At 43.0% G+C, this 12,698-nt stretch overlaps 1 protein-coding gene across 2 annotated transcripts in view; it reads right to left on the minus strand.

Moving 5' to 3' along the window:
* Window positions 1–4,199: 4,199 nt before the first annotated feature.
* TEDC1 (tubulin epsilon and delta complex 1) overlaps window positions 4,200–12,698 on the minus strand; it is a 206,893-nt gene continuing 198,394 nt past the window's right edge. For both annotated transcript variants that reach the window (XM_039485274.1, XM_039485272.1), the window contains exon 8: window positions 4,200–5,675. In XM_039485274.1, coding sequence (XP_039341208.1) covers window positions 5,301–5,675 — 375 coding nt within the window. In that variant the 3' untranslated portion in view covers window positions 4,200–5,300. The remainder of the gene's footprint in view (window positions 5,676–12,698) is intronic.

Consider the following 12,698-nt stretch of genomic DNA (forward strand, 5'->3'; position numbering starts at 1 on the left):
GTGAATTGGTAGTGGGCAGTCCCAACCACGAATCATAGGAACTTTCTGTGTTCATGAAATATCAAAATGTGAAAGTAAGTGTCTTTCAGACTGAGGATGGCTGAATCCAGAGGAACAAACCTTCCGGATCCAGGGAAGGAATGTTGGAGGCCAGGAAAAACATGCAGAATTTCAACTTTCTGAGATATCTTTTGAGGTTTCACAGGTCGAGAATGGGGCATAGACACCCCACCCCCTGGCCTTTGGGATCAAAAAATAGTGGGAGTAAAACCCTTTTCTGCTCAGGTGTAAAGGGACTTCCTCCATGGCTCTCACCTGCAGGAGGCCTTGTACCTCCTGAGCGAGCAGATGCTCGTGAAAGGGGTCCCTGAAGAGGGATGGGGAATGAGGATGGGAGGGAGGGATAGAAATAAACTGGAGTGTATATCCCCCTGCTACTGTGCTGAGGACCCATCGGTCTGATGTTATAGAGGCCCAGGCAGGGATGAAGGGGGACAAACGATTGGAAAGTAAAAGGGGTGTTGCATCCAGGATACAAAATGCCTGATTGTTACCTTATTTGCTGAGGGTAGAGCTCGAGTGAGCTGAGGGGGCTGGTTGACAGCCTTGCTGGTGCTTGTAACCCTTTTTTCTTGCGGAAGAGCTTCAATTGGAATTGGCTCCCGAACCTGTGGGACTGTTGCAGCTTGAACCATTTTCTCACAGGCGCCGGTGTGTAAAGACCCAGAGGGCGCAAGGTACCCCTAGAGTCTTTCAGGCCATCGTAATTTGCTGTCTGTTTGTTCCAAGAACAGTGCCATGCTATTGAATGGGAGGTCCTGGATGGACTGCTGAACCTCCACTGAAAGGGCCGACGACTGTAGCTAGGATGCAGGCTTCATGGAAATAGCCAAAACCATGGTCTGGGCCACAGAGTCTGCTGCATCTGAGGTCATTTGGAGGCCTCAGCCCTGACCACAGCCCTGCCCTCATCAAGGATCGCCAGAAACTCCTTCCTGCGCTCCTCTGGCAGCGAGCCCACAAACTTGGCCATGGACTGCCAAATGCTAAAATCATAATGATCAAGCAGGGCCTTATGGTTGGCCACTCTCAGCTGGAGGCTGGCCGTAGAATAAATTTTTCTGCCAGAGATCAAGCCTCTTTACCCTTCTTATTCTTAGGCGTTGATCCCGGTTACTCTTGTCTATCGCGCTCACTGGTTGCTGAAACAACCAGTGAGCTTGGAGCAGGGTGGGTATACAGGTATTCAAACCCCTTAGCAGAGATGTAGTACTTTCTCTCCACCTGTTTGGAAATGGTGGGCAGGAAAGGGGGTTTTCTGCAGGGCCTTGATCAGTTTCACCACCCCCTTGAGGACGGGCAATGCCATCCTGAAGGAGGCTGCTGCACTTAACACATCAAACAGGGAGTCAGAGGGTTCAGCCAACTCCTTGGCTTCCAGCCCCAGGTTCAATATCATTCTCTTTAAAAGCTCCAGTGAGCCCTTGCATCATCCTGGAGAACCCATATGGGAAGACCCCGCTATCGCCTAACTGGGTGAAGACAAAGATGATGAGGGGGGTATAGGCGGGTCTGCCTCTGCCAAAGGAGCCTTGGCTGAAGCTGGCTGTCCCTGGGGACTTTACTCTGACTCCAACTCTGGAGTGGTGTTGTGAGTTTGGAGACTAACTTGGATGCTCCAGGCACCAAGACTCTGGGGACTTGCAACGTGCCTCCTGCGCCAGACAGCCGGTGATCGACAACAGGACACCAGGGAACGCTGCCTAGAGTCCGGGATACGACGCCGAGCACTCTGACAGGTAAGCTGACCTGTATCTGGGGTCTGGTGGTGTTGTTCAGGCAAGTGCTGGCAGGGCACCCCCTGCAGCAGAGAGCGGTGCTGCATGGATGGAGACCACTGGAAGGGTCCCAGGGAGGGTATACCCCTTGAATGGGGCACTTCGCTGGCTGACGTGGGCAGCACCAGAAGGGAAAATATGTCCTTAGTGGCCTGAAAGGCCTCCAGCACGGACGGCCTTACCAGGTGCCGAGTACTTCTGCTGCTTCCCAGGGTGGCAGGCAGGTCTCGAAGAGGGCTAGACAACTCAATGGATGCTGAAGCCTGGCCACCGTCCAGGGGGGAAGAACTGCCCCACACGGGTCTTTGCTCTCCTTCGATTCTCTCCTTCCCTGTATGGGACGTAGGCGAATGCTCTCTCCTGGCCTTTCTTTGCCTTTTAGCCAGTACCGGGGATAGGGATTGGTGCCAGTCAGAGGTCGGTGCCAGCAGTGCGCTCTGCCCCAAGGCTGCAGTGCTTGGAGCAGAGGCTGATCTAGCTGGCTCTGAGGCTGGTGCAAGGGCCGACTCCATAAGGAGTGCTCTAAGTTGAATGTCCTGCTCCTTTTTGGTTTGTGACCTGACGCTCTTACAAATGCGACACTTGTCGCTCACATGGGTTTCCCCTAAGCGCTTTAGGCAGCTTTGATGGGACTCACTGACTGGCATAGATTATTTGCAGCGGTCACAAGGTTTGAAGCCCAGAGATTGGAGCATGCCCTGACCCTAGGCTAAGTCTTGTATGGAACTAACTATTTCCAACTTTGGCACTAAGGGAACTAATAAACTCTACAAACTTTCTAATAACTATCCACAAAAGATTCACAACTAGGCACAGTTGAGAAGGTAAGAAGACAAGCTGAGGCAAGGAGATGTACCGACACTAGCGGTAAGAAGGAACTGAGAGAGAGAGGAGCTGGCAGCGCCCCTTATACTGGTGCATAAGTGCGCCACTCCAGATGGCACCAGAGCTGGTACCCTATTGATACCACTCAGGGAAAAACTTTCGGCGCCGGTGTATGTGGAGAGCACACACACCTACTATGGAATAGACATGAGCAAGCACTCGAAGAACTCTACACTCATGGCGGTGGCAGCATTTAAACCCACTTTCGACATTATGCAAATGAGTACACAAGATGCAAGGCCATTGGAAATCAAGCCAAGAAAATTAAACTGGCTAGTTTCATTGCCCAGATGGTCTCAGGTGCAAAAAGTAACCAAATGGCATCAATGGTACAAAGACAAGTGGTTTTTCAGATGATTCCAGTTTTAACATTGCTAGGTGACAGTGTCAGCACCAGTAATAGTGGATTTAATGTTTGTTCTGACAGCATCCTTTCAATAACACAGCTTGTTTGTGAATATGATTTGCTTGTGTCATGCAATAAATACAGCTGCCCAGTACTCTCTGTAGCTGTTTTTATAGCAACACATTTTTTACATTTCTCCAGGGAGAAAATAATCAGGGTCAAGCAGGGCACCCATTCTCTGCCAGTTCCAGTCTAGACTGAAATGGGATTGTCAGGTGAATATTAAAAACACACTGCATTGTAACTACTGTGTACTGACAAATATTTGCAGTTAGGAAATGAGTTCATGTCCTGGTATTAAAACCAGAGTGATGATTGCTAGCTTAAGTGGACAGAAGCGTGGCATACAGCAATATGACAAGATGGGTGAGTAACAGGCTAGATATGAGCTAGAGCTGCAGAGTGCAGAACCAGGTCTGTGCAGGGCATTTGGACATGGTTCTGTGAGGCATATCCCCGGGAGAAGAGTTTGGGGGTTAGTTTAATACAGTAATTCTCTCTACTTCATTGGGGCTCACGCACAGAACTAAACTCTCCCTCAGCATTGGCTAGTTTCAAGGCCACAGTACCGTGAGCGCTGGCCACAGTATGAGCAGAGCACATGTTTTCCTTGCCACAGTAGCTGGATTACTCTATTAGTGCACTCAGATACCCCAGTACATGGGAACCCAGGCAGCCTCCAGCATGGCTCACAAAGGCTTCACACGCCACTGCACCCCACTCTGCTTTGGTCTGTGGGGAATGAGGTGGGACCTCCATACTGAAGACATTGGTGGCTACACTCTGTCCCACGTTATGCAAATGAGGTGCACTTCTGCGGTCCCTGGTAGGTTGATGACATGGCTTTCAGTTGGGCCAAGGCTGGGCACCCAGCTCTTGTTCTCCACTGTCTTACACCTGGCATCGTCATTGACACCTGTGCACAATGTCTGAGAAATGCCAATGATAGTGCGACTCAGCAGAGAATTCAGATCTGGCAGCATTTTATACCAACTTTGCATGGTAGTAAATGACTCCCAAAAGGGCAGCGGAATGAAGTGTCAGCCCTTGCTCCTCCCCCCCACAACCTTACTTCATCTCACAAAAGTGATGATGCTAATACAAATACATGAACATGATGATGTCCTTAAATGCACTTTTACTTTTGGTTCTTGAGTCACAGGCAACTGTTAATCACCCAAACAGAAGAGCTGGGAGTAATGGACAGAAGTCCAAACCAAGGTAATCCTGCTGCACATTGCAATTCACAAATGAAAAGCAAATTGTGTTTTTATTTCTGAAGGAAAATCACAAGAATAAAAGCAGTTTCTTACTGAAAGCAAGCAGAAAGCGATGAAAAGCTAATGCCAAATGAAAGGCTTTACATTCTGAGGTGAAGTCTCCAGAGGCAGACTATGGGGTTTCTTAAAGCCTGGAATTTAAGGCCTTATTTCTATTTTGCAGAAGCATTCTCTAGTGAATATAGAAATGATATTACTGTGCTTCATAACTGAATACATAGTTTAATAAAAATGGGTGTTTCCCTAGAGAATCTGATCATTTGAAGTGCATTATGCCTGTGAATAAAGAAGATGTCACTTTTATTTGCTACTAAGCATTTTGTATCTGTTTTGTGATAACTGTATGTATTCTGTGCCTTGCCACACAATATGGAACTAGCTGAACTAAACAGCAGCCTTTCCTGCACATTTCATTCTTGGTGCTTTGCATACCTTTCAGCATCGAAGGCCATACTCATCTCTGCTCAGTTCCTGTTTTTTAATTAGTCATAAATACTCTCACTTGCTGATAAATGCTGAATGTAATTAGTATTTCAGTCTGCAGTCCTGCAAATACTGTGTGTCTAGGAACAGAGAGTTCTGAAAGTGAGCCTGTGCCTGGCAGGAGCATCAGAAAGCTAGATGAAGGAGAGATTTAAAAACACCCCACCCCCCTCTAACAACTGCTGCAGAATTTAATTGGTAAGGTAAGTAATAAGGGGCAGCAGATAGAACCTTTAAGGGTGCAGTGTTCTGGCCCCAATGCATATTATAAAGAAGTGACAAATTGTGTTTTCAAGGCTGAGAATTAGAACCACATTCAGATCTTCATTTTACCCACTCTCAGGCAACGGTTTATAATATGTCTTCTGATCAGACAGCTCTATGCCCTTGTCCTTTCTTGATGAGAACTTATCTCTTCATAGGTGGGATACAAATCACTCCAACCAGCCCGTCCGCAATCTCATCTAGCTTGTGTCTGCACTCTTCCTGCAGCCGCTTCAGCTCCCTCTTCAGAGTGGCCTCTTCCATTTTCAGTTCACTGATCACCTCTGTGGCATTAACAACATTTGTAATGGGCTCCTTCGATACCGAACTGAGGAAACCTGTTTTGCTAGCAGAATGCTTGTCTTTAAATACCAGCCTGTACAGACCATGCATTCCATTTTTTTTATGGGCACAATGGCATTTAAGATCTGATAGTTTTAGCTTGACAGCTTCTGTTATTGTCCTGACAGCAACACAAAACTCCCTTTCATCTGGAAGTGTTCTTTCTCTTGATTTGACCTGTAGAGAGGAAAAACATGGTCAGGCTTATGTGCAGAATTCCTCACTCCAGACACCAATGCAAAATGTCAAGGCTGGAGTGTGCTGTACTGGAAATTCTCTATTTCATGATCAAATGTAGCAAGTAGAAGCAGTGACTGAACTCAGTGTGTAAACCTCTGTGCTTTTAAGAATAAGAGACTGACAGATCTTCAAAGCCCTTGCTCCTCTGATGACTGACATATGGCAATTTCCTCTCCACTCCACTCCTTAGGGCAGTTACAAAGCGTGGGCAGTATGAGCCTAGAGTCAGATGAGATGTGTGAAAAAATGTGCATGGCCTGTTTCTCTATTCGCGCCTGTACAAAGGATGTGTAAAACACTACTATTGTGACAGTGTAGTGGGTAACACCTCTTTTGCACAGGTGTGATTGCACAAGGGGCAGGACAGTGAGGAACCATGTCTGTGGTGAGAGAGCTGAGCCAAAGAAGGATTCTCTATAAGGCTTTAATATAGGCCAGCTGAGAATACTGCATGAGACAGGGCTGTGTGTGATACTAACTGTGCTGTAACTGGCTGGTGATGCAATGATGTGATCACTCCTGATTTGCCAGTGGCCAAACTAATACAAGATACATTAATGACTATGGGCCCAATCCTCAAATGCATACAAAAATGAGTAACTTAACTCACATGAGCAGATCCACTGATGTCAATAAGATTAAGTATACTAATCAAGTTACTCAAGCATGTCCTTTCAGCAAGGGGCCTTTCAATTGCAGCTTCAGGCCTCCTGGCACCACGGGGTAAATAAGGACTTTTAGGGAGATGCAGGCAGAGAGCAAATGCCCAAATAGACTATGCATCACAAAACTAACATCACAGCATGTCTTCAGAAACTGCTCACGCACTAGGAAAAAAAACATGCAAGACTATGCAACAGTGTCACCTGATGACTCCTGGCACTCACCACAAATGGACCTTACACCTCTTATGACCAGTTTATCTTTGCCATGTTTCATTTGACTTGATTTCTAGTGTATGTGTTTTGTGATGGAACACGAGAGCAGGCAACAGCCCACTGCTCCCCAAGGTTCAAGAGAAGACATTAGTGCTCATGTCTAGAAGAATAAAATTAAAAGGCCTAGACATGCTATGCAGAACTTGCAAAAAATGGGAAATAATAGAATTGTTCAAAGTTGGAGAGAGATCGACTCAAGTGCTTGATTCTCCTCCTGCGCTTACATCAGTGAGTCATTGAGTATAATGCATTTGGTTCTGCTGTTGAACTCTGTGCCTTCACAAGAGAAGACTCTTCAGGCAAAGAAAAGCACAGCAGTCATTTGATGCAAATATCAAATCTTTGCCCTTTAAGCAAAAAGCCTTTTTATAGCACTCCCACCTCAGAGCTAGGATTTTTTTCTCCACAACAAATGCCCAGCAGTTGAGTTTCAATCTAAGTCTCGGATACAGTTACACACACTCTTTAGTCCCTGCTCACTGTGGTTTGTTATTCCACAGAGCCTACCTACAGGAGTTGGGATTACCTATATTTGATTCTGACTTAAGGTGCACTGGCCTAAGAGACCAACCACACCTACCAGGGATGGGTTTCTGGAAGAGTGAAATTTATTTTCATTGGGCTAGACATCCCCACATTCTTTCAGTACATTATTTAATTACCTTCTGTTTAACAATGTTACTTCAATTTGCAAATACATCTATATGGTATACAAACTCAGAGTACCTGGTGCCGCTAAACAGTGTGGATGCGAACAGCTACCTACAGATTCATTAGTTCTCGTTACAGACTCCTAACCAATTTTCTAATTGTCTTGCTGCAAGTGACAGTGTCCTATTTTTCCCAAAGGATGCCCATACCTCAGCTCAGTACGCCGTAAGTGTGTAATGAAATTTGGAAGAGGCCACAAGCAAAAATTAAAAGCAGATCTCTCCCTAAATGCAGTGTCCCCACAAAAGTAGCAGCAAGCATATGCAAAATAGTCGAAAACAAGTCAATTTTCAAGTTAAGAAAAAAGTACCAGTGCGGTAGTGGGTAAGGGTGGGTACGTGATACACTCAAAAGTGCATGCAGCAGGTTTAATACAAACAAGAGGAAATACTTTTTTCACACAATGCACAATTGGCCTGGGGAACTTATTGCTATGGGATGCTGTGAAGGCCAAAACTATAACTGGGTTCAAAAAAGAATTAGGTGAGTTGATGGAGAATAGGTCCATCAATGGCTATTAGCCAAGATGGTCAGGGATGTAGCCCTGTGCTCAGAGAAACCCTAAACCTCTGACTGACAGAAGCTGGGAGGGGAAAACAGGGGTAGAGTACTCCAAAATTGCCCTGTTCTGTACACTTTCCCTGAAGCTCTGGTACTGGCCACTGTCAGAGAGAGGATACAGGGCTAGATGGATCATGGTCTGACCCAGTATGGCCGTTCTTACGGTTCTTAAATTCTTATGCATGATAATTTATCAAATTGCTCTAGGTTTCTTTGTGGAGATTCCCTCCACTTATATCATGTGTATTATGATGATAAGCTTGTGAGAGTTTCTTGCAGGTTTTCCATCAAGGTATCACTACAAAGAAAGAGTTAAGTTAAAACTCCCCATCCATTGGGGTGTGTTGGTGTCAGCACTATTAATTAACAGTAGTTAGTGATTCCCATATTTATCTTAAAAAAAAGTGATGTGCATAATGCTACATGTCCTTTGGACTAGACTGAACAACCTCAACTATCATCTAACATAGTTTGGGAACAGAAGTATAAATATTTAAGATGAAACAGCTAACAGGCCATTGAACTGTGTTCTGTGGCCACTACAGGATTACTCCCTGAAGAACATTTTCTAGCATTTTATTTAATCTACTTTTAAATAGGTCTGTCAAATGATTAAAAAATTAATCGCAATTAATCGTGTGATTCAAAAAAATTAATCATGATTAATCGCGCTGCTAAACAATAATATAATAGCATTTATTTAACTATTTTGGGGTGTTTTCTACATTTTCAAATATATTAATTTACAACACAGAATACAAAGTGTACACTGCTCACTTTATTTTTATTACAAATACTTGCGCTGTAAAAAACAAAAGAAATAGTATTTTTCAGTTCACTTAATACAAGTGCAATTTCTTTATCTTTATCTTCATCTTGAAAGTTGAACTTACAAATGTAGAATTATGTATAAAAATAACTGCATTCAAAAATAAAACAATGTAAAACTTTAGAACCTACAAGTCCAGTCAGTCCTACTTCTTGTTCAGCCACTCAGACAAACAAGTTTGTTTACATTAGCAGGAAATAATGCTGCCCGCTTCTTGTTTATAATGACACCTGAAAGTGAGAAATGGTGTTCGCATGGCACTGTTGTAGCCGGTGTCGCAAGATATTTACGTGCCAGATGCACTAAAGATTCGTATGTCCCTTCATACGTCAACCAACATTCCAGAGGACATGTGTCCATGCTGCTAATGGGTTCTGCTCGATTACGATCCAAAGCAGTGTGGATCAATGCATATTCATTTTCATCATCTGAGTAGATACACCATCAAGTTGATTTTCTTTTTTGGTGGTTCAGCTTCTATAGTTTCCACATCAGTGTGTTGCTCTTTTAAGACTCCTGAAAGCATGTTCCACACCTCCTCCCTCTCAGATTTTGGAAGGCACTTCGGATTCTTAAACCTTGAGTCGAATGCTGTAGCTATTTTTAGAAAATCTCACACTGGTACCTTCTTTGCATTTTGTTAAATCTGCAGTGAAAGTGTTCTTAAAATGAACATATGCTGGGTCATCATCAGAAACTGCTATACAGACGCCCCCTGAATTACGCAAACCCGACTTATGCAAATCTGCACTTAAGGAAAAAGTTCCGTAAGCTAGAAATAGGAGCTTTGGGGTTTTTTGCACGTAATGGTCGGGTATACGTTTCCGACGTACGCAAAATTTGAGTTACGCAAGGAGTTCCAGAATGGAACGCTTGCATAAATCGGGGAGTCTGTAATATGACATACCGGTATATGGCAGAATGCGGGTAAAACACAGAGCAGGAGACATACAATTCTCCCCCAAGGAGTTGAGTCACAAATTTAATTAACACATTTTTTTCAACAAACATCATCAGCATGGAAGCATGTCCTTTGGAATGGTGTCCAAAGCACAAAGGGGCATACGAATGCTTAGCATTTATCTGGCATGTAAATTCCTTGCAATGCCTGCTACAAAAGTGCTATGCAAATGCCTGTTTTCACTTTCTGGTGACACTGTAAATAAGAAGAAGGGCAGCATTATCTCCTGTAAATGTAAACAAACCTGTTTGAGTGATTGGCTGAACAAGAAGTAGGACTGAGTGGACTTGTAGGCTCTAAAGTTTTACATTGTTTTGTTTTTGAGTGCAGTTATGTAACAAAAATAAATCTAAATTTGTAAGTTGCACTTTCACGACAAAGAGATTGCACTACAGTACCTGTATGAGGTGAACTGAAAAATACTATTTATCTTATTATTTTTACAGTGCAAATATCTGTAATAAAAATAATATAAAGGGAGCAGTGTACATGTCGTGTTCTGTGTTGTAACCAAAATCAATATATTTGAAAATGTAGAAAAACATGTAAAAATATTTAATAAATTTCAATTGGTTTTCTATTGTTTAGCAGTGCAATTAAAACTGTGATTAATTGCGATTAACTTTTTTGACAACCTTACTTTTAAATATTCCAAGCAATGGAGCCTTGAAAATTGTATTTATCCCTCCCCATGGTAAATTAAACACCCTTTAATCCCTCTCCCATATGGAGACTGGGCAAAATTCTAGCCCCCTTGAGGTCAATGGCAGAAGTCCCATTTGATTTCAACAAGGCGAGGATTGCACCCAATGCATTTAAATCAAGCCTTCCATCTGATTTTAAAGTGCTCTGCAGATAATTAATCTATCCTCTCCACACTCCTGCAAAAGTGAGCATTAGCCTCATTTCTGATATGAGCAGTGAAATCAAGTAGGAAAAGTGCCTTAGAATACACAAAGTACTTTTATCAATGCAGAGCCTTTTACTAAGTTGGTCCCTGTGCTTGTTAAGGGGTTTGCTCAAGTACAGAGGGACTTGGTTTTGTCAAAACAAACAAAAAAAACAACAACCCACACACCATTATCACAAACACCAATGAATCCCAGAAAATATCTTGGCTAAAAGAATGTTTGAGGACCAATATCCTCACGCAGATTTAGGAACAGATCTGAAAAAATAAAGAATTCATGTGCTATTTGGTCACCCCCCACCCCACGGTATGTGATTATACAATATGTGAAGTCTGTACATAGGGAACTTAACAATATGGAATACTGGAGGAGAAATGCTCCTATTAGTTATATAAAGTGAAGTCCCCAGAAACTGGAGTGCAAATCATGTTATTTTGAAATGACAGAATCATGCAGGACATTTGCTGGCCTGGACATTTTCTAAATGGAACACTTGTTTTTTCATGCTCTTTACTAACCAAAAGCAAAGAGTTATTAACTATTATGGGTGACACATGACAGCCTTACAGGACTTCTTGGAATATCTTGTTCATTCCAGTAGAGAGAGCAATGAATTTCAAATGATTAGAGGAATGTTTAATTTTACTGCCATGATAAAGAGCCTGCTGTAATGACACAGACAACACTATATTCTATCTGCAAATCACCCAGGACAGCGAAGCTGTAACAAGAGCTCTATCCATTCTACCATGGGAAATGCCCTATATATTTATTAGTAAAGTGCACCTAAATTCTGCAGCAAGGCCCCTACTTTCTTGGAGAGTGTTAAGTGGATTCAAAAAGGGAGGTTTTCAAAGAATTAAATATGAAAACAGATAATGCAACCAGCACAGCACCACTCATGTCATTTATGACTGGTAGGGATTAGGAAGGAAGTTTGGGGGTTTTTTTGCGATGAGGGGGCTGTAGAAGTCTTTGATAATGAGTAGCCTGGGTGGCAAAGTCTATAGCCATAGACTTGCAGAACGCACTAGTTGCTGTCTAGAGATTTTACTGGTTAACAGACCTGAAGATGAGTTACCTGACATCAAAGTAGTTTGATTCTCTCCCTTTTTGCACCTTACGTGCTCAAGGCAATTCCATCAGCCTCTTCCTGTACACTTAATTGCTGCTCCTTAGGCTCTCAGTCTCTCTCATTAGTCAGCAAATCCTGTTATTCTGGAGTGAAAACAATCTCAGCAGACCACTTTATATTAAACAAACGTGTCTGAAGACATAAGGATCCTCAGCATTTTCAGTCATCAGAATCAGATAAGTAGCTCATCTAGTCCAGGATTCTGTATCCCAAAGCTCTGCCTTTCAATTTAGATCTACCAGCTGTAACTGAAATCCACAATGTGCTATGCAGCACAGTATGACAGCTGCTGTGCATCCTCTCTGAATAAAATAAAGTGATAATCATAGTTTCTACATTTCTAGAGCCCACTTCACCCCAAAGGAGTCCAGAGTGTTTTAAAGAACCATACAGATAATACATCACCTAACAGTGACACGCAGCCACCTCTGGAATGGAGCAAAGCATGCGCTGAAAAGCTCACAGTGATACTTTACAAGAGATTAGTATAAGAAAATAGGGAAAGAACAGGTTATAAAATATTTAGATAAGTTAGATGTTTTCAAGTTGGTAGGACTGGATGAAATTTACCCTAGGGTATTTAAGCTGAAGCCACCTTGGAACTGTTGGTGATTATCTTTGAGAACTCATTGCACACAGGTGAGGCCAGAGGAGGGCAAACATATTATCTATCTGTAAAAAGGGGAACAAAGAGGACCTGGGAATTATAGACCAGCCAGCCTAACTTTGAGACCTGGAAAGATACTGGAACAAATTATTAAACAAGCAATTTGTAAGAACCTAGAAGATAATAGGGTGATAAGGAATAGCAAACATGGATTTGTCTGGAACAATTCATTCAAACCAACCTAATTTCCTTCTTTGACAGGGTTACTGGCATAATGAATGGGCGGAAATAGTGGATGTGATATACC

Source organism: Mauremys reevesii, linkage group 8 (genome assembly GCF_016161935.1).
Source record: "Mauremys reevesii isolate NIE-2019 linkage group 8, ASM1616193v1, whole genome shotgun sequence".
Classification (NCBI taxonomy): Eukaryota; Metazoa; Chordata; order Testudines; family Geoemydidae; genus Mauremys; species Mauremys reevesii.